This window comes from Equus caballus, chromosome 3 (assembly GCF_041296265.1).
Source record: "Equus caballus isolate H_3958 breed thoroughbred chromosome 3, TB-T2T, whole genome shotgun sequence".
Classification (NCBI taxonomy): Eukaryota; Metazoa; Chordata; class Mammalia; order Perissodactyla; family Equidae; genus Equus; species Equus caballus.
This window is the reverse complement of record NC_091686.1, coordinates 119,774,357-119,800,852: the sequence shown is the minus strand read 5'-3', so window position 1 is coordinate 119,800,852 and position 26,496 is coordinate 119,774,357. Positions and strand designations below refer to the sequence as shown.

The 26,496-nt window shown below is 51.3% G+C and overlaps 1 protein-coding gene across 3 annotated transcripts in view; it reads left to right on the top strand.

The window, feature by feature from the left end:
• The window catches only part of CRMP1 (collapsin response mediator protein 1), a 71,691-nt gene that overhangs the window by 33,518 nt on the left and 11,677 nt on the right, over positions 1-26,496 (top strand). For all 3 annotated transcript variants that reach the window (XM_001917683.6, XM_023638377.2, XM_023638379.2), the window contains exons 5-11: positions 11,247-11,308; positions 13,244-13,324; positions 18,532-18,600; positions 19,997-20,117; positions 21,504-21,660; positions 23,729-23,870; positions 24,717-24,887. In XM_001917683.6, coding sequence (XP_001917718.4) covers positions 11,247-11,308; positions 13,244-13,324; positions 18,532-18,600; positions 19,997-20,117; positions 21,504-21,660; positions 23,729-23,870; positions 24,717-24,887 — 803 coding nt within the window. The remainder of the gene's footprint in view (positions 1-11,246; positions 11,309-13,243; positions 13,325-18,531; positions 18,601-19,996; positions 20,118-21,503; positions 21,661-23,728; positions 23,871-24,716; positions 24,888-26,496) is intronic.

The window sequence follows — 26,496 nt, the reverse complement described above, 5'->3', positions numbered from 1 at the left end:
GGTTTTAACATTTTCCAAAATCAGGACACTTACCCCCAAATTGCTTTCCCAGAAGATGCGCCACTTGCACGCCCACAGCCCCGTGTCTCTCGCTCCCTGCATTTTGCACCGCTGGGTGCTGTTGCTTCTGTGAAACCCTTGCTGACTTGATCGGTGAAAGTCAGTCTGCCATTGTGCTGTCCCATTCTTTAATCACTAATTACGTTAAACATTTTGCGGGTTTTTCCTTATGTGAGTGCCCGATTGTATTCTTTGCCCACTTACCATTTTGGTGTTTGTGTATCTGAGCTCTCTGTGTCAGGAAGGCACGATCCCTCCATTGCAGTTCTTGTGACCACGCTCTTCTTTTGTGCAGAATCACGATCCACGGGAATTTACAGTTTTGCGTCTTGCCTTCCTCACCAGTGTTAGACCCTGAGCAATTTTCCTCCTTCTTCAGGGGCTTCCCCACATCAGTGTTAACAGTGGAACGGTGCGTGGGGACGGGAGAGGGGTCCAGGCACAATACCAGGATTACAGAGTCCTGAGAGAGTGCCACAGCTCTGTAGGGAGGGGGCTTTGTGGGGTCGTTTTCATTGCATTGTCCTGGAAGAGGGCAGAGCTGCTTTTTTCCCTTGACTAGAACCTTCAAGGAAAAGATGTGGTGACAATTTTAGGGACACTCATGGGTTTTAAGTGTCTGACCAGCATTATAAAATGCTTTTTATTGACTTAAGTTCAGAATTAGTACGTGTTTATTAAAACAATATGCAAATATATAAATTAAAAAGTGATAATTTGGTGATTGTCTTTCCAGGCATTTTTCTCTTTGTATATGAATATGCAAAAACTTTGAATGTGTGTATACGTATGTGTATATACCTATCCTGTTTGTGTATGTGTGTACGCGCTCACTTATGCACAATGTTCTCATTAAGAGAACTATAGTATGCATGATATTCTGCAAGGACAGGTCACAGGTTCCACCTCATGTTCCCTGCAGGAGGCCCCAGGCTCTGAACCCCCTGCTCTTGGATGGCTGGGCCGGCGAGGGGGCTCTCTTCTGGGTCTGGGAGGGTTAAGTACAGGCAGCCTGCAGGGTCTGGAGGGGAAACAAGGTAAGAGATGCTGAGTCCTCCGCAGAGGCAGCCCCATCCAGGCCATTGTTCCTGCCCTTTCCTTCCTGTTGGCCAGTCCTGTGTCTCATATTGGGTGGACGGGTTCTAGAGCATATTGTTATCGGGGCTCCCGAGCTCAGTAAGTCCTTCTTCTCCTCAAGTCAGGCGTCGCTGTCTCAGGGAAGCGTTGGCTGAAGCCCCCGCCCCTCCTCTGTGCACCCGCAGGCCCCCGTCAAAACACCGTGGGATCCTAGCTTACAAGCCCTGCCAGCGCCTCCTGGTTTCCCTTTTCCTCCCTGAGGACGGTGGAGACCTCAGGCTCCATCCCAGCTCCCCTCCCCCAGCTTCCATCTGCCTGTGACCCCAGCCCAGGCCCAGGTAGGACATGGCTCCCTAGATGCCCACGGGTGACTCAGCCTTCCGGGTTGCCCCAGAACTTACCTTTCCCTGTGAACTCTGCCCTCGCTCCAGTGCCCCCGTCTCAGTGACCAGCACCCTTGTCCAGCCATTCGTTCAAGCAGAAATCTGGGGAACCGTATTAAGGATCATTCTTGATGCCTCCTTCCCTCACTCTGCCCTCCCCGTCCATCACCTGGATCCCCAGCTTTGCCTCTGCAATAGCCCAGATCTGTCCAGGGGTCTCTGCCACAGTCCCTTCTCTGATGTGAGGCTCATTATGTCCCATCATGATCCCTCCTCAGCCTCGTCACTTGTCTCTGACCCCCTCCGGTACCTTCTCCCCACAGCCACAGGTGTGGGATTTTAAGAAAGCAGCCTGTGTGAGGGCTGCAGCAGCTCCGCATTATCCCCAGGACGAGTTCCAAGGTGCCCGTGTGGCTTTCAAGGGCCTTTTCCCCAGGACCCCTGCCCACCTCTCCAGACCCACCTGGTGCCCCAGGCCCTGGCACCCAGCTCCAGCCACATGCTTCAGGCTGACTCTTATTCTCAGGACTGTGTGAATGCTGTTTCCCTTCTGGAACATTCTTCCTGCCTTTTCTTATTCTTCCATTCATGGCTGAGCTACACCTTCCTCTCTGAAGCCTGCCCTGATCTCCTGTGTCCAGATTCAGTGCCCACGCAATGGCTCCCAGACATCCCCACCATAGGGTTGATAATAATAGGTTGTCTTTGCCTGCCTACTTGTTGATGTCCCCTCACCCAGCCCAGATGTGAGCTCCTGGAGGGCAGGGACCTGTCTTACTGTCATGTAACCGGTGCCTGCACACAGGAGAGATGCAGCAGATATGGTGAGGTGGCTGTGTCCTGAAAGATGCTCTTATAACTTCTGTATCCCAAGAACTCAGCACATCCCTGGCATAGAATAAGCACTCAGTAAATGTTTATTGAGTGAATGAATAAGTTAGGGAAGGAAGGGAGAGAGAGGGACAGAGGAAGGGAGGGGGAAGGCGGAGCATGCCTGGCTTCTTTTCCTGGAGCATTTTAGCCCGGCTCTCTCTAAGTCAGAAGGTCCTGCTCAGGAATCTCGATGGTCATCTTGATTATACGGTAAAATCAAGTGCAGGAAATTTTTAGGATGGGAAGTAAATTTAGAGCCCATTCAGTTTAATCCCATTTTTTTTAGAAATGGGGAAACTGAAATCCAGAGAGATGTAATAACTTCCCACTGTCACAGCGAGTGGGACCTGGAGTCAGCTGGACACAGCTGCTGCCAGCGCTGTCAGTGTCTTCGTGGGAACTGCACAGAGGTGCCCTCTCAGGGAGGACAATGGGGAGAACACGTCCTCTATCAGGGCGCAGGCGGGATGACGGCTGGGCCTCGGGTGGGATTTATCTCCTTGGGTGCTCCCTTTGCTGGGAGCCGTGGTGAGGGCACAGCTGGCAACTCCTCGAAGCTGCCGCCCAGCCCCTGGCCTCCTTGTCGGGTGCCCTTTGCACTGCATCCTGGCCGCCTGAGGAGCAGGTGCACTGGACTCTCTCAGGGACCAGCTCGGGCTGCACCTTACGAGAGCCAGCATTCAGCCCTTGACTCCATCCTTAAGCCAAGCAATCCTGGCTTATTTCAGAAACCTCAAAATACACAAGGAAGTTATTCTAGAGTAGGATGGTGTCAGGGTTCTGTGCAGACTTGGAGCGGGGAGAAAGTCTTCCCCTGGATGGAATTTATCATAAACCACTGAGAGGGGCGTCCTGCCTATGATTGCTAAGCCAGAGGCCCCAAACACTATTAACGGTAATGATTGGTTTGTTGGATGTCAGCAGCATTTCAGTCTCAAAATAGAGACTTTAATTTAGAAAGCATTGAAAAGAGGGGAAAAACAAGCTGAGTGAAGAGGAGAGGAACGCGCATCAGCTGTGTGCTCACCATGGGCCACGCGCTGGCCTGTGTTACTTGGTTGTTTTCTCAGACCAGCGATGCACAGGCAATGGCGTTATTCCTCTTTTTGGAGTGAAGCTTCTGGATCCTTCTTCAGGACCCTCCTTTGTCTTCTATCACATTACCCTGTGACCAGCTAGCCTTTGCTGTGTTACAGACCCCTCCAAACTCGGGGCAGCAATCACTTAGTAGCTTGTGATTCTGTTGGTGGCAGTTGTAGCTGGGCTCAGCCGAGCAGCTCCTCTGCTGATCCTTCCTGGGCTCACCCAGACGTTCGGGCCTCAGCTGAGGTGCGTCCACGTGTGGTCTCTCATCCTCCGATGGGCTCTCTGGGGCCTCTTCACGCGGTGTAGGGTTCCAACAGGTGAGCACAGAAGCTCAAAGTCCTATTGAGGATCAAGCTTAGAACTCACACAGAATCATTTCACTTGCATCCTATTGGTCAAATCGAGTCACAAGACCAGCCCAGATTTAAGGGATGACAAAAAGACTCCACCTCCGACAGGAGGAACCTCGAAGGATGTGTGGCCGTTTTAATCTACCATAGTATCTCCTTCTGGCCACAATTATTTATAGTCCTTCTACATACAAAACATTCTTACTTCCACCCAGCAGTTGCAAAATTTCCGTCCAGTGATGGCATCAGGCTCAAAGCCCAGTATGTCATTATGAGCATCTACATAGGATGCAGCTGAGGCTCCTTGGGTGTGGCTGCTCTTGATCCAAAGACTTGTGAACTCAAGAGGTAAATTTTGTGCCTCCCCACCCCATGCACCCAACATACAAAGGCGGGATAGGGACGGGGTAACCACAATAAATACTCCTAGTTGAGAAGAGAAAAATGAGTGGCACATAGTCACAAATCCATAGAAATTCTGGAACCCAGCTGGACACGTTGCCAGGCCCAGTGACTCCAGCGATATGGAAAGTTCCTTCATCAGGGCCCAGTTCTCCTTGAGAGTAGTGCCTGAGTTCAGGGGCAGGCAGGCTCAATGTGTGGCCCAGATCTGGCCTGCGGCCCATGTCTGGCCCATGAACTAAGAATGTCTTTTAGGGGCTGGCCTGGTGGTTTGTGGTTAGGTTCGCACACGCTGCTTTGGCAGCCCAGGGTTCATGGGTTCGGATCCCAGGCATGGACCTACACACTGTTTATCAAGCCATGTTGTGGCGGCGCCCCACATACAAAACAGAGGAAGATTGACAGAGATGTTGGCTCAGGGCCAATCTTCCTCACCCCTGCCACCCCAAAAAAAAGAAAAAGAAAAAAAGAATAATATCTTTTACGTTCTTTTTTTTTTTTAAAGATTGGCACCTGAGCTAACATCTGTTGCCAATCTTCTTTTTTATTTATCTTTTCTTCTTCTCCCCAAAGCCCCCCAGTAGATAGTTGTATATTCTAGTTGTAGGTACTTCTGGTTGTGCTCTGTGGGATGCCACCTCTGCATGGCCCGATGAGCAGTGCCATGTCCAGAGCCAGGATTTGAACCCATGAAACCCCGGGCTGCCAAAGTGGAGCGCGTGAACTTAACCACTCTGCCACAAGGCTGGGCCCCCTTTTACATTCTTAAAGGTTTTTAAAAACAAAACAAAACAAACAAACAACAACAAAAACAAAGAATATGTGGCAGAGACTGTATGCGGCCCACAAAGCCTAAAACATTTATTGTCTAGCCCTTTACAGAAAAGTTTGCTGTCCCCCGCCGTAGGCCATTGTTTTGCATAGGTGAAGCTTCACCCTCTGGACTCTTAGCCTGACCCTCAGAGACGTAGTTCCTTTTCCATGAAAATGGACCATGTGGCAGCTGAGTAGCTTTCTCAGCCTTTTTCCTACCCATAGAAAGTTGGTGGTCCAGAGGCCCCATTTCATTTTGAACTATCTCAGTCTCTTTTAGTCAAAGATGGTACAATTTTCTGAAAAATATTATGGGTTTCCAGTGTGTCAGATTACAGTTCCCTCCACTGGGCAAATCTTTTTTGAGACAAACTTCTCTCTACTTTAGGTGATTTTCGTTTGCTGTACGACAGTGCCTTTAAGATCCTTAGAAGCTCTTTTGTCTAGCTTAGGAAGTTTACTGGGCACCGCCTTTTTCTGAGGTCTTATCAAAGACTCCCATATATACCGTGGACTTAATCTTCACCCCAAGGCCATTTTTCACCTTGAGAATTGTTTGTGAACTGGCAGGAGTAGAGCTGAGAAGCAGTCCTATGTGCCCACTATACTCTGCTTGCAAACGGAATACTTCCTTCATCTCCCTCTCAGTTCCTCTTTCATTTCATCTGTCACTTGAAGATGCCCATGGACATGCAGCATTCTTCATGCAAATCACCCTCACTGGATCCACAAATTCTCTAGGTGCATTCTCCTCCAAGTTAGCACAGGTGGCAGTTTTTCCCGTTGTTTTCTGCTACCTCATGTGAGGCACCCATTTTCCGCTCTCCACTAACGGTTCATGGGGTGTTTTCCCAGCCTTTGCTGACACTTTTCCCCAGATCTTCCCGCCTCCACCCCCTACCCTTGTAACCGAAAGTTCGGTCTCTGAACCCGATGCCAATCCAAATAATGAGAACAGAGTCTTGAGTGGAAGAGGAAAGGTTTTAACTATGCCAGGCACAGGGAGCAAAGCAAGGGCTCATGCCTCAAAAATTGCCAGCTCCTCGATGAGGAATGGGTAGGGATTTTTGTTTGGGGTTTTGGGTAGGGGAGGGGAGAACGTGTAGCTTGTGCAGCTCGGTGCTTTCCCACCAGCCTGCATTTGGTGTTGAGAGGCTGCTTGCAGCAAGGCCCCCGCTGCAAGGGGAGGGTGAGATAGGAGGATGGCCGGTGGGCGTCTTTCGCCGTTGTCTCCTCGTCTTGTTTGAGGCGGGTTCGAGCACTGGGAGTCGAGGAGTTGAGGTCTGGGAAGCCTCCGCTCCTTGATATTCTTGAGACAGCGGCTTTCCTGGCAAACTTCAAGGACACGTGATTAGCTAACCTTTAGTGTGCCTCCAACACCAGGCCATTTGGGCTTTTAACAATTTGTAACTCCCATTTAGTTGTAAAGCTCAAGGAGTCCAAGTTTAAAAAAAACAGGTATTTACATATGAGGGAGCTAGAGAAGCAGGAAAGGGGGTGGTGGGTTTTAGTTTTAACCCCATATACGCTGGGTTCAATGTGGGGGAACTGATATCAGGACTGATGTCAAGAGCCTGTAACACCCTGTCCCAAAGCCAGTGCCACAGGTTTTAGGGTTGGGCTACTGCAGCGCCAGACCTGCAGGCACTAATTTCTGCATCATTGAGTCTTTGCTTTATAACAGACCATTCCAAAACCTAGTGGCTTAAAACAGCAACTGTTAAAACTACAATGAGCTATAACCTCACACCCATTATGATGGCTGCTATCAAAAACCCAGAAAATAATGTGTTGGCTGGGATGTGGAGAAATCAGAACCCTTGTGCCTTGCTGGTGGGAATGTAAAATGGTGCAGCTGCTAAGGAAAACAGAATAGAGGTCCTCAAAAAATTAAGAATAGAGCTACCATATGACCCAGCGTTCCTCTCTGGGTGTGGACCCAGAAGAATTTAAAGTAGAGACTTGAAGAGATATGTGTGGACCACGTTCACAGCAGCGTTAGTCACAACAGCCACAAGGTGGAAATAGCCCAAATGTTCATTGACGGGTGAGTGGACATACAAAATGTGGTATATCTGTACAAGGGAAGAGTATTCGGCTTTAAAAAGAAGGAGACTCTGACACGTGCTACAACACGGGTGAACCTTGAGGACATCATGCTGAGGGAAATAAGCCGGTCACACAGGACAAATACTGTATGCCACCGCTCATGTGAGGTCCTGGAGTAGTTAGATTGCTGTAGAGACAGTAGAACGGTAGCTGCCAGGGGCTCAGGAGTGGGGAATGAATTAGTGTTTAATGGGGACAGAGTTTCGGTTTTGCAAGATGATGAACTTCCGGAGACGGATGGTGGTGACGGTTGCACAGCAATGTGAAAGTACTTAACGCCACTGACCTGTACACTTAAAAATGGTCAAGATGGCAGATTTTACGTGATGTGTATTTGACCACCACTAAGAAAAACCAGCAGTTGTTTATTTGCTCACAGCTCTGGGGAGAGGCACTTGGGTGTGGGCTCAGCTGGGCGCTTCTGCTGCTCACGCCCTGGCTCGTTCGTGCCTTGGGCCTCAGCTGGAATGGCTGGGACAGCCAGGATGGCTCTTTCCATGATCTGTTCTCCAGCAGGCTGTGGTGAGCTTCTCCCCATGGTGGTTCCGAGAGGGTGAGAGAGAACCTGCCAGCACTATAGGCCGAGGCGTGGAGCTTGTACACATCACTTCTGCGTCGTTCTGTCGGTCAGAGCAAGTCTCAAGACCAGCCCCCCTTCAACGAGTGGGGAAAGAGGCTATCTCTTGATGGGAGTTGCTGCAGAAATTTTGTGAAACTTTAAAAAACTTAGCAGCCTGTTTAATGTCTTCCTGGCTCCTATCTGTACATGAAATGATCTTACTTGTTTGCTTATTGAATATTCCCACCAGGATGTAGACAGGGCTCCTTCCTACCTTGTTCACAGCTGTATCTCTAGCTTGTAGAATGATCCTTGCACATAGTAAGTACTCAGTAAATATTTGATGCGTGAGAAAATAAATATTCCATGAAAAAGGGCTTCTGGGGTCTAGTAAGTTTGGGAAATGCTCCCTGTTTATTCTCTTCGTGAATATCCTTAATGCACATTATCATGTGAACGCCTGTGAGAAGCCCGTGCAGTAAAGAAACCTGTTTATTGTTGATGAATCCAGTTTCTCTTCATCTTCTCAGCACTCCTGTTGATATAGAGATCAACATCCTTGGGTTTGATTGCGAAAAACAGAATCCCTCCAGGGCTCGGCTGAAGCTAAAAGCAGATTTGCCTCAGAGATGAGTCCCAAGGATCCCATGCCAGGCATCTTCCTCATGTTCACCTAAGTTTTCTCTTTGAGCCAGCCCTCTTCTCCCCTCTCACCCTGACCCGCATTCTCGACTGCCATAGTCCCTACGGTGGGATGCAACAGCCCACGCTTTGTCTGGTGGGCATCTGTTTCAGAGACCAGCCAGTCGTCCTTTGGTGTCAGTTGGACTCACTCCCTCCTCCTGGCTCAGCCTGGCATCAGCCAGGTGCCCAGCCCTGGACTAGCCATCTGTGATCTGGGGCCCCAGGTGTGAACATGGCTGCTTCCAAGGTTACCTGGTACATAGGGAAGAGGGTAGTTGCTAGAGAATGTGAGAAAGTTCTGAGAGCTGGAGGCTATTAGGAAGGAGTTGACAACCCAGTAGGTGTTCCATGCGCTCCTCCAGAACGGGTGTTCCATGCGCTCCTCCAGAACGGGTGTTCCATGCGCTCCTTCAGAACAGGTGTTCCATGCGCTCCTTCAGAACGGGTATTCCATGCACTCCTCCAGAACGGGTGTTCCATGCGCTCCTCCAGAACGGGTGTTCCATGCGCTCCTTCAGAACAGGTGTTCCATGCGCTCCTTCAGAACGGGTATTCCATGCACTCCTCCAGAACGGGTGTTCCATGCGCTGCTCCAGAACGGGTGTTCCATGTGAGCATTCAGAACGGGTGTTCCATGCGCTCCTCCAGAACGGGTGTTCCATGAAACCTCCTTGGAGAAAAACCGTGGTGATGCATATGTGGATTTGGGAGGTTTTGTGAGTATGAGGGCCTACTGTATTTCCCAAGGCTCTGCTGCTAGAAGTAGCATTATCAGCCCAAAGATATGGGAACATTTATAGCTCTTGATATGTGTTGCTTAAGTGTTTTTCTAAGCAGGTGCAAATTGGTTGTGCCAATTTTCACTGTCACTTGCTATGTAAAAGAGACTCATTTTGATGCGCATTCACTAGCAGTGGGCAACATATTTTAGTTAGCCATTTGTTTTTCTTAAATTGTCTCCAAATACTGTTTGCCTTTGGTTTTTTTTCTTCTTCGCTTTTATTTTAATCTTTTTAAACATAAAATAAAACAGATACAGAAAAACCACACAAATCAAAAATGTGGCTTTATGAATTATTTATGAGCTTACTCCACTCAGGCATGAAATAGGACTTTGCCAGCTGCCCACCAGACATTCCCCGGGCCCCTGAGCAGCCACAACCCCTCCTCCCCGAAAAGGAACCACTGTCGGGTTTTTTAAATAAGAGTTTTTTTTAAACTTCTGCTAAATTTGTTGCAGATATGTTTACCATGTTGATTGTTTGCTATTTATTTTGAGTTTTTAAGAATTGACTTACAGAAGGTTTCCATTTGCAAGTCAAATCACTCACGATTTTTTTGTGATAGCTTCTAATCTGAGATAACTTTAACCCCCATCTATACCCCCCCCCAGAACCGGTTCTAGGGGTTATTAATTTCTACCATCTGTTTCCTAAACCATTATTTCTGCTTTTATCTGTACTGTTTCCTTCGCATTTCTGGTGAAGTTCCACTTACCTCTTTTAAAATTTCTCATCACGGAAGCCTTCTTGGTTGTCTGTTCTTCTCGCCTTTCAAAAGTAATGAGGCATTGAAGGCTGTGCCCTCACCTCTCACTGTGCTCTTATCCTCACCCATTGATACTTCTTCCGCCTACATACTGAGTTTTTGTTTTTATATTTTAAAAAAAGGTTTACCTTTATAAGGAATACAATGTCAATTAATTGTCCTGTTATTTTTATATAAGTACACGTGATTAGTGAGAGACTGATAGCTTTACTTTAATCTCTGAATATTATTTTTTCTTTTAATTTTCCTTGATCTTTTAAGAGGACAGCTCTTTGTTGCCAAAGTTTGCTGCACAAGAAAAGGCTTTTGGTTTGTTTTCACTATTCCTTCATATGAAAGAAGTCTCAACCCCACTGAATACTTTTGCCTTAAATTCTTTTTCTTATCCAAACGTTTCCTGATTCCGTCAACAAACGTTGATTGCATAGCACATGCTCCGGGTGTGCAGGACGGAATAACATGTCCCGTGTGGTGCCCGTCCTCTAGCTGTTTGAAGGTGAACTGGGGAGCAGTCCCCCACCGCCCCCGCACCTCCCCGCTCCCTGCTGGCCTGCCACCCCTGCACATTAAGTACCTGAAGTCCTGTCCTTTCAGCCTTTTGGAATCCCCGCCCCGCCTTCATCCCTGCAGCCCCCACCCTGGCTCAGAGCCTCAGCACACCTGTCCCTTTTGCCTCCAGCATCCTCCTACCTGTTGCCATTTCTCCGCACTGTTCTGCACACCCATCCTCCACACTGCTTCCGGAATAGTCTCTCTCAGACAAAAAAGTCTGATCACGTCACTCCCTTGCTTTCAAAGTACATGCTCTACTCGATCATGGTGATGACTGCACAACATTGTGAATGCACTAAATGCCACTGGATTGTATGCTGTAAAATGGTCATGATGGCGAAGTTTGTTGTGTATGCTTTACCATTAATAAAAAAAACTACAGAGGATTAATAAAAAGCACATGAGCCCTTTGCTTCAGCCCCAGGACACTTTCCAGTTCCTGCACAGCTGATGTCCTTTCATCCTCCTTACTGTCCATGCTCCTGCACACCCCTCCCTCAGCCAGGGTAGTCCCCTCCCCCTGCCCTGCCTCCTCCACCCCTTCCTTCAGATTCAGCTTACCTGACCTTCCCTGGAAGCCTCCTCTGCCCCTCCTCCAGGCCCCCAGGCTGGGTGAGGTTCCTGCTGTGAATTCCGCAGGCGCCCTTCCATCCTCATGGTTACTGCTCTGTACTGTGATCATCTATTGACTGGAAAGACACGTTCCTTTTTTCTTAAACACACTTTTCTGTTCTTTCCTATCTTGATCAGGCGTCAACTCCTTCCAAGTCTACATGGCCTATAAGGACCTCTACCAAATGTCGGACAGCCAGGTAGGTCCTCCAGCATACCTCCTCTCCTCTCCGGGCAGGAATCGGCCAGCCTTGCCAGGCCAGGCGGCCCAGGGCCAGGGAGATGTCAGAACGGGCAGTGGAGAGCTCTGGGTTCGACTCCTGGTTCTGACACTAAATTGCAGGGTGACCTGTGTCGGCCATCGCCGCTCCCTGGGCCCGCATGCCTTTCTGGCTTCTAGAGTGGGATGGAGCTGGCGATTCCTTGCATGGTGGTTCCCAAACCCGATGCATCCTTTGCATCCCCTAAAGAGCTCACTAAGAATACGGCCTCTCAGATCCCCTCACAGACACTCGGGGGCGGGACACAGGAATCTGGACTTCCTGGAGCTCCGCAGGTGGTCCTGGGGCTCAAGCAAGGTCGGGGATGGTTTCATTAGCTCTGACCCTGGAGGAGAGCCCTGGCTGTCCCTCAAGCCACTCCTAGGTCACCTTTTTTCTCAGATTTCTCGTCTAGAGGATGTAATCATCTCTGGCCTGCCAACCTCAAACAGTTGTTATGTGGATGAAATGAGCCAGGGAAGATGCTGCTCTCTGGGCGGTGCAGGTGTAGGGGTTACTCCTTACCGGGCACCTGGCTTTCTTACCCCACTGGGAGTCCTGGGTTTGTTTTGTTATCATTGCCCTGCCCCCTCTTGTTGTGAAGGTGGCACAGCATGGTGACAAAGGGCCTAGATGCTAGAGCCAGACTGCTTGGCCTGCAGGCCCTGGCCTTGCTCTGCAGCCTGGGGCAGCTTTCCCAACCTCTCTGTGCTTGAGCTTCATCATAGCACCTGCCTTATAGAGGTGGTTGGTGGATTAAATGACTTAACACAAGTAAAGCTCTCGGACAGGGCCGGGCACGCAGTGGGTGCCGTGTGGGTGTTGCTGTGCTGTTGCTCCTGTTCCCATGGGTTTGATGTGCACCAGGAGGAGTATTCCATGTCTTCTCTTTCAAAATAAACACTTGGGGTTCCAGAAAATGACTCACCCCAAGATGCCCTGGCAGCCTTTGGTGCAGTCCTCGAAAGGCTTTCAGAGAGCTGAACGGTGGTTCAGTTTCATGGGGAAGGTAGCCTGGGTTTCTAGCACAATGGAGACGCTCGTCGATTTCATCTCAACCTCTGCTGCTCCGAAGCCCGGGCTCTGGGTGGACTTGAGCCCACTTCGGGGGTCGGTCCTCAACCGTGCTTCACGCCTCCAGGTGGCTCCCCACCTGCCGTCTGCATCTGAAAGCACACATCACAGGCTGTCGTCTTGCACACATGGAGCACATTGTTAAGACTCGAGAGCCCCTGGAGAAGGGACACAGTGGCTTGGGTCCTTACCAGGAGCAAATGTCTGATTGCAGATCCCTCCCTGGTGGGAAGAGGACTTTGGGCAGCGGGCAAGGTGGCTCGGTAAGGTGACGGTTGGCAGGGTGTATATTATCTGAGCGTTAGAGTTATATAGCGGGATCTATAACAGGACGCTGGTTAAAATTTTTGTAAAGATGTACACATCTCCCGAGATGCGTGGGTGGCGCATACAGGCTTTGCAGGTTTAGTTACACAATTTCAGTAAAACTTAAAATGGCTTCTCCGCACCAGTTGTCACCGTCAACACCTACAGGTGCTCCACTGGAGCAAGGCCAAGAAGAGAGCAGAAGGCGCAAGCAGGTGCCGGGATGGAGGGTATAATCGTGCCGGGGCGGGACTTGGATCCTTCTGCCCCGGCCCCAGCCTCCTGGTTTCGCTCTGGAGGGTGTCCTGGTCAAGGCAAGGTCCGTCTCCAGGCTCACTCGCTGAGCAGTGCGTTCCGTTGGTGTGGACCGGGCGGCCGTGCTGCGTGTGCAGCAGCCGGCGGGTGGGTGACTGTGTGTGAGCAGAAGAGCAGTCTTCGCAGACGCTCGCGCTCTGATGTTTGTCTCTCTCCCAATCCCCGCTGGTCTCTCCTTAGCTATATGAAGCCTTCACCTTCCTTAAGGGGCTGGGAGCGGTGATCTTGGTCCACGCAGAAAATGGAGACTTGATTGCTCAGGTGAGTGGTGCGACTGTCCACCCTTCCAGCTCAGTCTGCTTCTCCTTGTGAGGGATGAGAAAAGGAGGCGTTGATTAGTGAGGGGACCAGGCAACGAAGGGTCAAGCCAAGAACTGGATGGCATATCGGACAACCTAGGTGTGAGCTGTGCCCACACCATCTGGAGTGTGGCCTTTGGCGGGCCACATTGCCTCTTGAATCTGTTTTTTCACCTGTATGATGAGGATAACATAACCACCTGTGAACCTCAAAGGGTTTGCCTGAGGGATAAATAAGGGTCTGAATGAAAATGCTTCGCAAACTGGGGGATACCAGAGGCCATGCACATGGAAGCTGGTGCCGCTCATCGTCTTATGGGACTAGGGAGTGGGGATAATGGACAGAGCACAGCTCGGGGCAGGCGCTCCAGCCCAGCCTCCTCCATCTCAGCCTCCTCCAGCCCAGCCTCCTCCATCTCCCAGCCCTGTGACCTTGGGCAAGGAACTCGATCCTGCGAAGGCCGTCGTTCTTCCTCCAGAAACACCTACCCTGCTGTGTTGTTGTGAGGATTAAACGATAGCATGTCTGTGAGGTTCAATGTCTGACACATAATAGGTTGTAGCGGCGCAAAAGTTTTGGATGGAGTGAGACATGAACCCATTTTGATCGTTCTGGCTGTAGGGTGGAGAATTTTATAGGAAAAGAATAGTCAGGGTGACCTGCTAGGTATCACTCCAGCGATTCTCATAGGAAATGAAGAGAGGAGCTAGAAAGAGGAGGTGGAAGAGGCAAGAGTATGATAGGGAAGGACCTCAGTCCACAGGACTCAGCGATGGATCGGGGCGGGGAAGAAGAGGGGAAAGTCAAGAACGGCTGCCACATCTCTGGTGTGGAGGCACGGGTTGATCATGATGCACAAACCAAGATTGGCCAGGTAGGAGAAGATCTGGATGCGTCCAATGAAAGATCTGACACCAGGCATGACGCTAAGGACTTTGTTTGTTGATGTTCATGACTACTCCATGATGGGGATTAATTATCCCCATTTTATAGATCGGGAAACTGAGGCTCAGCTGTTAGTAACTTGCTCATGTTACATGGGGCAGCAGAGCTGGGATGTTAATGCAGTTCCATCTAGTTCCACATCCCAGTGGAACTGCACGTGATGGTTAAGTGCATGATGGTTAAGTGCATGAGATCTGAAGCTTCACTGCTAAGGTTCAGCTATTGGCTTTACTTCCTATAATTTGTGTCCTTAACAGTTCTTTTGTAAAATTGATAGTCTTTCAAATTCAGAGAAAAAACCAAACCGACAGTGCTTCAGTTCCATCACGCAGCAAGCTTTGGTTCACTGGGAGCAAGTCCCTACGTCCAGCCCACTGCTGGAAAGAAGGGGTTGGACAAGGGTGTGCCTGCCAGGAAGTGAGGATCCCTGGGAGCCATGTCAGAGGTTGTCTGCCAGTCTGTCCTCTGGGCCCCAATGATTGGCATCCCTTTCACATGCAGAACACATTCGTCCCCTTCCAGGGTCCTCCGAGTTCTCATCTCATTGCAGCGGGAAAGTCTGGAATCACCTCAGTCAGGTCTAGGCGTGGGCGAGGCTCCTCGCGTGTGGTCCCTACAGTCTGTATGCCTGTGAAGTTAATGAGGCAAGTCATCTGCCCTCTGCACACTCAACAGACAGCACAGTGGTGGGGTGGGCGTTCCTATTCAGAAAGGGACAATGGCAGGCACCGAATCCATTCGTCCACAGCAGTTCTGAATCCCATTCGGACAAATGTTGACAGTTCTGTGATTAGGTCTTGATGCCTAAGAATAATTCTCCATGGCTCTTGGCTCCACTTTCTGGGCTCTTGGTTCCATCCTCCGAGTCATCCATCCTCTTTCATGAAAGGTAGCACGTGCTTGCAGCTGAGTAGTTTTCTCAGCCTGCCCAGTAGAATTTGGGGGGCCCAAAGGCCTCCTTCTGTTTTGCATGTCTTTGTCCCATTCAGTCCAGTGTTTTGCTAAGGTAACTCTCCCAAAACCTTTGGGGGGCCTCCTGTGACTCTCATTGGGGTTCACTCCATTAGACGAAAGACCCCCACAGATTTCTTCCAGGTAAGCCCTCCTGCACCCTGCCCGAGAGCTGAGGGACGAGCCCTTGAGCCCTTGCTTGAGAGCATCTATGGGGACACCCTCAGTCTCTTGAAGGGCCTTTTTTGGGGAGACTGAATGATGCTTGGAGGCACCACTCTGTCTTTCCGAGTTCTTGACGAAAGGTTGGGTGTCACACCCTTCATTTTATCACTAGACTACAGTTCCTCTGGCAATGACCTGGATTTGAGGTTTGCTCAGAGCCACTTCTTACTTTTTACTATGTTTTACTCTTTGGAGAGGCTGAGAATTTTCAAAACTGTCACGTCCTGGTTCCTTTTTGTTTCACGTTCCTTCCCTCAATTATCCCTCCCCTCTCACATTTTACTATAAGCAGCAAGAAGAAATGAGGCAGAACCTTCAAGAGTTTGCTGGGAAGTCTCCTCAGCTGCATCCCCCAGTTCACTGGGGCTGCATCCTGCTGGCCACGTAACCGCAGATGGCAGTGTTGCCGGGCTTCCTGCTACTACATAGCAGGCTCCAGCTTCCAATGACATGACCCCCATTTCCTTTTGAGCCTTCAAAATCCGTATTTCTGCTAACTGTCCATCCAAGGCTAGTTTAGACTTCCTCCAACATGCTCCGTGAAATTCTTCCAGCCTCTCCTCACTGCCTGGTTCCAAAACCAGTCCCATGTTTTCAGTAATTGTTATGGTAACACCCGACTTCTGGGTACCATAATCTGTATTGGTTATCTGTGGCTGCATAACAAATTACCGCACAACTTAGCATCTTAAAACAATAAATGTTTACTGTCTCGTGGTCCCATGGGTCAGGAGTCCAGGTGTGGCTTAGCTGGGTCCCTTGGCCCACGGTCTCTCACAGGCTGCAGTGAAGGTGTCAGGCAGGATGCATCTCAAGGCTGGGTGGGGGCAGCACTCACTGCCAGCCTCACCCAGGTGGTCGTTTTCAGGATTCAGTTCCTTGCAAGCTATCAGACTAATGGCCTCTGTTCTTTGCTGGCTGTTGGCCAGAGGCCCCGTTACTTCCTTGCCATGTGGGCAGCTCCAAGAGGGCAGCTGACTTCCTTCCAAGAGAACAGGTGAAAGAGTGAGAGGGTGAGCAAGATGGAAGCCAGAGTCTTTCTGTGACCTAATCTCAGAAGTGACATCCCATCTCTTTTGTCGTGTTCTGCTCATTAGGAGCAGGGTGCTAGGTCCAGCCCACGTGCAAGGGGTGGGGATGACACAAGGACAGGAAAACCAGGAGGGGGCTCACTGGGGCCTCTGAGAAGTTGTCTACTGCACATATCTTAATTTTTCCTGGTTTTGAACTTCATAAACCATACAGTATGTGTGTGTCTGTCTTGTTTTGTTCAGTACTAGGTCTGTGAGGTTCGTCCCTATTGGTACGTGAAGCGATAGTTTTTTCTTTTTCATTGCAGTATAGAATTCCACTGCCGAGTATGTCACAATTTATTCTCCAGTTGATGGGTATTTTGGATTGTTTCAAATTTGGGGCTGTTGTGTATAAAGCTTCTGCGAACATTCTTGTTCAGTCTTTTGTTAACCGTATGTTCGCATTTCTGTCAGCCTGTGCTGAAGAGTGGAATTACTGGTGGTGGGCATGTGTGCGTTCAGCTTTAGCAGCTGCTGCTGAACGGTCTTCCAGAATGTACCACCTCCTATTCCCACCACCCGTGCGGGAGAGAGAAGTTTGGAGCCCTCAGTTCTTAAGCTTTCATCGGGGTCTTCTTAGCTTTCTCCACTGCCAACTCAAGATTTGGCTTTCTCACTCCAGTAAATCTGTTACCTGTTGTACAGCTGCTTTCCAGCTTCCAGAATTTTTCACCTGTTGTCTTCTCTGTATTCTCTTGGTTCTTGTGTATCTTTTCTGTCACTTTAGTGGAATTTCAGAACAGAGCGAAAATAATGTGTGCGCTCAGCCCATGATCTTTAACTAGAAACTCCACTCTATTATTTTTGTGATCTGTGTTTTCCTCCCATTGTGTCATCTTCCATCCTCCCTTCCTGCCTTCCTTCCAACAGAAATAGCCTCTGACATTTAAACAATCTTGCACAGGGATCTCTCCATATCATAAAATCTTCTTATAAACAGTTTAGAAAAGTGCCTTGTAAACACTGTCTTCAATAGCTGAGATTATTCCATTGTTTACTTAAGTCCGTCCCAGCTGTTAGACTTTGAAACTGTTTCCAGTTTATCTTCCTATAATAAACTCAGGCTTAATAACCAGAGATGCACAGTGGAGATGGTGAGGTTTTTCATTGGTGGGGCCCGGGGCGCACGGTAGGGACATGTCCGAGAACAATGACATAGAAACTGCAGAAGTTAAAATTAGCAGCAGCACAGCTGACATCTGGGCCACGCAAAAAACATATTTTTGGGATATTAAAGTGTTCTTAGGGAGAGAAAACCTCAGAGCAAATGGATTTGAATCTGGGCCGTTAGCTCAGGGGACCATTTCCAGGTTACGTGGTGAGCTTGCGGTGGAGGTTTCCTGCTAGAAAGACAGGCACCAGCAAGAGGGAACCCCAGGAGAGGTCATGAGAGCTGGCTGCCAGTGAATGACTTTTACTATCCACCAGGTACTGTGTAAGCGTTTTACATACACTACCCCGTTGATTCAGGATAGTAACTCTGGGATGCAGGCGCTGTTGTTCCCATTGTAGAGAAGAGAAGACTGAGGCTCCAAGAGCTTGGCCAGCTTGGCCAGAGTCACAAGATGGTCAGTTCTGGAGCTGGACTCCCAGTTTGGGGCTCTTTGATTTCCACATCCATGCAATACCCAAACTCCCCTTTTCTCCCCGAAGGAGAGCCCTACAGCAGAGACCCGGAGGCTGGAGGGCGGTGGCTGGTCTTTGAGGCTCATTTCTCATCACCCTGCTTCCTCTCTCTGGTCCCGGGGATTGAATAGAGAGCAGCTGTGGATGTAGATATCCGGGTTGCAAAGGGGGAGGCAGACAGGCGGAGCGGAGGGAGCAGAGAAGCACCGGGTCACCCCCAGCCCGAGGCAGACCCCGTGCAAACCACTCCCCCTTCCGGCCCCAGCTGCTCCCTCTGGCTAACCAGGGCATGGGAAGATGGGCCTCCCCCAGCTCTGACATTCTGCAGTCATTGTTCTTGTCTCGTAGGAACAAAAGCGGATCTTAGAGATGGGCATCACGGGTCCCGAGGGCCACGCTCTGAGCAGACCTGAGGAGGTAAAGGACCTTCCCCAGGGTGAGGTGGATGTCGCCGAGAGCTCACCCGACGCTGTTCCAGCTGGACGGCCCAGCTGTTCCCCTGTCTCCATCCCAGCCCCTACACCAGCATCCCAGCACATGTGGCTCTCCCTGGGGTCTGCCCTCTGACTCGGGAGCCCTGGGGGCTACAGGTCAATCAGAGGAGCCGAGCAGAGACTCTGCTTCTGCCAGACCCCAGGACCTTCACACCAAGGCCCCGCAGACACCTCAGTGTCCACTCTGGATGAGGATCCTTACCCAGGAATTCCCTGTTGGATGATAGGAAAGTGGAGGCACATGTCCCAGGCCTCATGCCACCAGAACAGCTGTCCCCTGCACGCTGCCCACTGTGTTCTAAGACTTGAGAGTGGACAACTTACTCCTGGAGTGGCGGGGTTTGAGTGTGTGTGTGAGTGTGTGAGAGGGGCGCAGAGGAAGGCAAGCAGACTGGACTTGAAAGAGATGGGTGCCCTAGAAGCCATTCTCTGAGTTGAGGCTCTTTTCTGATGTCTTGATCAAACCAATAGTCTCCCCAGACCTCCGCTCTGGGCCTGGCCCTGTGCTGGACTCAGGACACAGCACATGAGTAGCTAAGCTCCTTACCCCGGGGGGCCCTTGACTTAGCCCAGTGCTCCACACGTGAGCTCCACGGCCCACAAGCTGCGTCCCTGCTCCCTGCTGAGGCCGGGACAGACCTGGAGACCGTGTTCCCAAACCTCTGTAGCACGTGGACATTGCTGCTGCGCCCAGGCGTGTGAGCAGGGGGTTCACCTGGAGAGCAGAGTGGGACTCGCGGAGCGTGTGGCCTGCAGCTCGGGCTGTGTGCCGGTCACCAGCAGGAGGACCACCTTTGGTGCATCGCTAGCCTGGAAATGAAAAAGAAAACAATACAAAACATAGCCGGTCCTTTTGTTCGAGAAGCACTGGTTGGAGGGGCAGAGAGCAAACCAGACAGCAGGCAGTTTCACGTGGTTATGGAATGAACGAATGGAGGATGCCTGTGGGACACGGGCGTTCACGGACGTCAGGCGTTTTATAAATATTGGGACAGTGCTAGTGCCTGTTGATGCCTGGTTCTGCCTAGTCTGTCTCCTCGAGGGAAGGGATCTTCCACCAGGCTGTGCAGAATGCTTCCAGGAGAGCATAACAACATAATTCTGCCTTCCAACCCTCTAGCCAAAGACACTTTGACTTAACTTTTTCTTCGTTTTTTAAATCTACCATGTTTTCCTCTTTTGATGCAGTAGATTTCCCTCTGACCACATTTAATTAAGGAAAATCAAAGGACGCTGATTCAGGGAGAGCCCGGGGAACTCAGGGTGGGTGGTGCCCCCGCCCCTTCCTCCTGTGACCTGTATATTTGCCGTGTCCCCAGCTGGAGGCCGAGGCCGTGTTCCGGGCCATCACCATCGCGGGCCGGATCAACTGCCCTGTGTACATCACCAAGGTGATGAGCAAGAGTGCAGCTGACATCATCACCCTGGCCAGGAAGAAAGGTACGCAGCCCAGGGCCCAGTCTCCTGCAGGGCAGCTGGGTCCTGAGGAAGAAGGTGTCTACCAGGTTCAAGTTCACTGACGGGGCCCCCGCCCAGCACAGAGACATCGGCCAGTTGCTGGCAGCCTGAGCCCCAGGGACCCCCAGCACATTTTGAGAAGGGAGATGGGATGGCGGGCAGAACACAAGATGTCCGGGCAGTTTTAGGTTTGACTCCTGGGGTGCCATGTGCCCGCTGTGCGACCTTGGGTAAGTTGTGTCTGAGCCTCAGTTTCCTTATTTGTAGTTAGGGTAAGACCTCACCTTGTGGGGTCAGATGAGAACATGCATTTTCAAGTTCTCTCCTGGGGTTTTCACATCAAGTTAGCGATGGAGGCGGGGCTGCGTCAGCTCTGGGGTCCCGCCCGCCCTCTTTCTGGGGCTGCCCAGCAGGGCGGCCTCGGGGAAAGGCTGCAGTGCTGTAAGCCCATATCCCCCTGGCATGTGTCCCTGCCTGGGAAGATTCTTCCTGGAGACTCTGCCCGTGGGCTTTCCTTCTGGCAGCAGCATGTCTGGCCCCCTCCCTGGAGAGCAAGCTGGGATTTCTGGAAAATGATGGCTCTGGAAGCAGTGGGTCGGTGGATGCACAGCCCGGCTCCCTCGCCTTGGGGTGGGACGGCTCTGGGGCCCCACCATCTCCCAGAGGTCCCAGCGGCACTGAGCTGCAGGTGCCCATGGCTGAGACTCGGTGACAACTCATCTTTTCTTGGCTTCTTTCTCTCCCTTGTGTCACTTCCTCAATCCCCAGCCAGTGTGTCCTGGAATCACCTCCCACGTGTAACACTTGAACTCGATTCCTTATTTGAAGTTCTGCTTCTGGTAGAACCCAAACTAAGACACAGATCACGTCTCTGTGCCTCAGTTTACACATAAAAGGGCATAATGTTTATATCCAAATACTAAAAGCAGTAAGAATCCAAAGCCTGGCGAGCAGGTCAGCTGGGGGCTGAGTGCGGTCGCATGCCTCATAACGACATTTGGGTCAACGACAGGCCGTGTAGACAACAGTGGTCCCATGAGATCAGTGCCACTGAGCCCACGTGTGCAGTAGGCTATGCCATCTAGGTTTGTGCAAGTTTGTGTAAGTACACTATGATGCTCGACAACGATGAAATTGCTTAATGACACGTTTCTCAGGATGTGTCCCCATCATTAATCAACGCCTAACTGTACCCCGTGGCCGGGGGTCTCTGGGGTATGTGTGGTGAAGCCTGGGAGAAGGATAGATGACTTGTCGCCTTTGGCCAGTCCCGTTCTCCGGCCTCTGAGATCCTGTACTTTTGTGTGTCAGCATCTCTCACGGGAGACCATTCGCTCTTAACCACGCGTGTTTGTGTCTGCCCCCAAGGGCCCCTTGTTTTTGGTGAGCCCATCGCTGCCAGCCTGGGGACCGACGGCACCCACTACTGGAGCAAGAACTGGGCCAAGGCGGCGGCCTTCGTGACCTCCCCTCCGCTGAGCCCGGACCCCACCACGCCGGACCACTTGACCTCCCTGCTGGCCTGGTGAGAGCCGGAGGGCGGGGCCTTTGGGGCCCAGGGCTGAGGGCGGGAAACCGGCCTGGTGTAGATGCACTTGTGGACGAGGCCTTGGGCTGGGGCCTGTGGGAGGACAAAGCTGCAGACCGTTTACAACAGGCCTTCGGGGACCTGAGGGTCTGTCTGTTCAGTCACTGCTCCATTCACATTTCTGGACCACCTCCCGTGTGCCGTGCCATGTGGTGTGTTGGGAATCGCCCAGGATCAGGAACGAGAGACCAGGATTCAAATCCCGCCTCAACCACGAGTTGGCTGTGTCACATAACCTGTAATGTCTCTGCCTCAGTTTACTCATTGGCACAGTGCGGAGAATATAGTACGTACCACAGAGCCGGTTATGGGACGGCGTAGGTGAAAGGCCTGGAATTCGGGGTTCGCTAAGGGGCCCTGGGCTCTGCTCTGCTGCATGCCCTTGCCTCACACTCTCTTTTCTTGGACATCATGTGTTTGCTCCTTTGCCGCCTCCAGACCTTTGCTGGGAGATTCCTTCTCAATGAGAGATTCCTGCACACTCTCTTTGAAATGGCGGCCCCAGTCTTCCCCAGCGCTCCTCGCCCCCCCTCGCTGGATTTCAGTCCCCACACTCCTTCCCATGACATGCTGTGTGTCCCTGACTCCCCATCCCTCACTCAAATGTCAGCTCATGAACGCAGGAATGTTGTCTCTTTCCGTTCATAGATGTATCCCCATGGCCTAAAATCATGCCAGGCAGGAAGTCTGCAGCACACCTTTGTTGGCTAGATGAGTGAATATCCCATTTAAATACATTTCCGTACATCTAGATGATCGCTAATGTGCCCTGGGGCTCCGATTGGAGGCTGGCTCTCCTGCACGGATGAGCACAGCATAGCGCTCCCCTCATTCACGGGCTCAGACGCCCAGTCCAGGGCTTGTCATAGAGCCATGGGGTGTCTTCTCTCCAAAGCCAGAGGGACGAAAAAGCAAACCCAGGGAAGTTGTGTCACTTTGCTACAACAAATGAATAGCATTTTGTCATGTAAGCGCAGCACACAGACACCAGCCAAGTCTCACACCAACAGCCTTGGTGAACTCGGTGAACTTGCAGAAGCACGAGGCCGGGGATGTGAGCGCCCTTCCAGCATGAACGCCTGACTGTGAGACACGTGGGCATGCGCTGGAGCTGTGCATTTTACTCACTTATTTATATATTCATTCATTCATTCATTTAGCCATCCATCCATCCATTCATTTATGGGCTGCACTCAATTCTTTTTCTTCTTTTTTCAAACGTTGAGGTAAAATTCACAGCACTCAATTGTGAAGAGAAGAGGCAGAGGGATGGAGGAGAGAGAGGAAGGGAGTTAGCATTTTTGCTGCCTGCTGTGCTGGGTGAGTCCCGGAAGTAGCTCATTTGGTCCTCCTGATGACCCTGGATGGAAGGGTCCATTCTCCTCCGTTTCACACATGAAGGAAAGAGGATCGACTTGCCCAGACAGGAGGTGGCAGAGCCAGGCTTTAACAGCAGGCAGTTAGATTTGCAAAGCCAGATCTCATCAGAGTGAGGCTGCTCAGGGATATTCCAGGAGATGCACGGAGTAGAGTCACCCCGTTGGCCTCCAGCAGCTTCTGCTCTTCCAGCTCGTTTCTCAGCACAGAGAGGCCCTGCCCACAGCATCCTGGGGCACGTGGGTGTTCCAGGAGGTAAAGAGCAGAGCTCGCTGTCCAGGGATCTGAGCATCTGAGGGCAGGAGAGCCTGGTCCCTCTTCCGGTCGGTCCCCGGGCTTCCAGGTGAGGAAGAGGAGTCCACCTGGGGAGCCTCACCCAGACCACCCTGAGCCTGCACTGACACAGAACCTTCTCTGACGCCCAGGGCTCTTTCTAGTTTTTAACAAGACACCAAAGGCCAAAGGGCCTTCCGACGTCATTCACTGACGCCCACGATGTGCCCCCAAATCCTCTCCCCGGAATCTCTCCAGGGATTTGGGTTCACAGCCTGCATTGGGTGTCTGAAGTTGGGGTTTGCCGTTCAACATGAGCTCAGGTCTGTACCCCACCTTGTTTTCATCCTGCCAGTGGAGACCTGCAGGTCACGGGCAGTGGCCACTGTCCCTACAGCACTGCCCAGAAGGCGGTCGGCAAGGATAACTTCACCCTGATCCCTGAGGGCGTGAACGGGATCGAGGAGCGGATGACCGTCGTCTGGGACAAGGCAGTGGTAAGGGGCACCCCGTCTCTCCCCACAAGAACATTCTAGAAGCACCCCACCTGACCTGTCAAAAGCCAGTGTATTATGCACTGCTGGTAATTAAACCTCCTTCATTTCTTACTTCAAGACAGGAGCAGAACGCACCAGGGGGGCACACGAGGACAGGTGTGACTCTTAAGAGAGTCGCACAAGTTCTGTAGCGGCCTCCGCATTTGCAAATGTGACAGCTGTCCTTTACTCTTTAAGGATGAAAAAAATGTCTTGTTTTTAACTGCATTGCAGTTCTTATAAAGATGACTTTGTAAACCGTGTGTGTGTGAGCATGTGTGTGTGTGAGTGTGAGCGCATGTGTCTGTGTGAGTGTACTTGTGTGTGTGTGTATACGTGTGTATGTATGTGTGTGAGAGTGTATGTGTGTGTGTGAGTTAGAGTATATGTGTTTGAGAATGTGTATATGTCTGAGTGTGAGCATGTGTGTGTGAGTGTGTGTGTGTCTTGGGTTGGGGGTTGAAGGGGGTACAGAGGATTCTGTTGCGTAGGGAAGCCCCAGGTCCCACTCTGATCACTGACTTGAAACCAAAGGTTTTTATTTCCTATTAAACGTGGGCCCAGTGAAACCGACGAGAGGCCACAGTGGCGGCTGTGCAAAGGTCAGCACACCTCTGAGCAGTTAATTCAGTTTCTGCTCCGACGAGGCCAGGCTCCCGGTGCTCTTTCAGGACAGCCTGTCTTCAGCTGGGAGAGGAGAAAATTCCAGACTCCTTGCAAGGACTCCAGTGGCAGTTTAGATTGGTGCCCGTCAGCCCTCTGGCCCTATTCTGGGATGCTCTTCTCATCAGCGGATCTTGCCTTCAGGCTACCGGCAAAATGGATGAGAACCAGTTTGTCGCTGTCACCAGCACCAACGCAGCCAAGATCTTCAACCTCTACCCCAGAAAAGGGCGGATTGCCGTGGGCTCGGACGCCGACGTGGTCATCTGGGACCCCGACAAGGTGAAAACCATAACAGCGAAGAGTCACAAGTCGGTGAGTCCTGGTTTATCTGTGACACTCCTGGTTCGGGGGAGCGATTCTTGCTTTGCAATCGTTTTAGAAGGCTCTGGTTAAAAATGATTTAGGACGTTTCTAACCAGGATGTGATCTGATACCTGGATGACTCAGTCGTTCAGATTTCTCCTCTGGTTGGAGAGATGGGGTTTGGGCCGCCTCAGCTAAGCTGCCATTATGCTCTTGAGTGAGTGTCTCTCTCCTCTCAGTAGCGCCTGCCCACAGATGCTTGCATTCTCTGGCTCAGAGACGGCAGGTATTAGGTCCAAGACTCTCTCTCCCATTTAGTTATGAGGCAGCAAGGGGTTTGATCTGACATGTCAGGAGCCTCCTACCGTGTTGTGGTCCACTGCTTGCAGCCGGCAGAGGAAAGGGTTGGACCTTGAGTTCGCTGTGTTTAGCACACCCCAGGGTGCCCGCCCTCCCGTGCTGCAGCCCCGGGCCTGTGGTTGGGTTATCTCCGCGCTCTGTATTTCACATGCCCTGGACTTCTTCACCCATCCAGGAAACCTAAGGAAGCAGAGACATAAGCCATCTCTCCCTCCATAAAGGCTGGCTTCAAACCCACTCCGCATGACCAGCAGTGATCTTGGGCCCAGGTTAACATCCACGCTCACAGACACAAGAGGCCACAGCCTGGTCCCTGGCTCACTAAAGGCTGTTACAGGAGATGGGCTGGAAGGCAGAGCGTGTGCACACAGCATCGCCCTGTGGTGGGAGTCCTCCCAGCCCCACGGGTGCCATTTCCCAGCCCGCCCAGGAGTCACTAGGGGCGAGACCACACGTGTGGGGACAGGACCCCGAGCACAAGGAAGTCTCATAAGAAAGTAATAAGAACCCCTCGTAGCAGCTCATGAGTGTGGCCCGCAGGTCCCTGCTTGGCAACAAGAGGCACGGCATGTGCACGCAGGGGTCTTGTCCTGCTCACCACCCAGGGGTCATGCTTACAATAACCAGTCCCTAGTGACACGTTGGCTTCCCTTGCCCCCATCCCTGGGAACAGGGTCAGGAGGAAACAGGCCTGAGGTTGCCCCCCCGGAGAAAGGTGCGCGCCGTTCTCCACACTGACCGCCCAGCAGGCACACGATTCCATCTTAACTACCATGAGTGCGGTCATGTGTGTGCACACAGTGTCGAGTCTGGGAACGCAGGAGAGGCACTCGCTCCCTTGTGGTGTCGGGGAAGGTGTCCTGGTGAGAGAACGTTTGAGAAGGTCTTGCAGGTGGGAGGGAGGGCGCCACCACCGCCGTGCGGCTTCGGGCTGGCCCTTGGCTCACAAGGTGAGCACAGTCCAGAGAGGAGGGTGCAGCCTGGACCAGCTATTAAAGGGCCTCAGGCCGAGGACCCGAAAGGGAGAGGGGGCAGGGCAAGGAGGCTGAGCGGGCACACGCAGACGGCCATCTCTTATGATTTCAGTGCACGATCAGGTCATGTGCGGGTTCTGTGCTCAGGAGTGGGGAGTCCAATTATTTTCATAGTCCAGCTAAATAGCGTTTTGTATACTTTATGCTTGGCATTTTCCATGTGTCATCTCACTTAATGCTCACAGTAACCTTCTACATTAGGTATATTGTTATTAATAAATAAG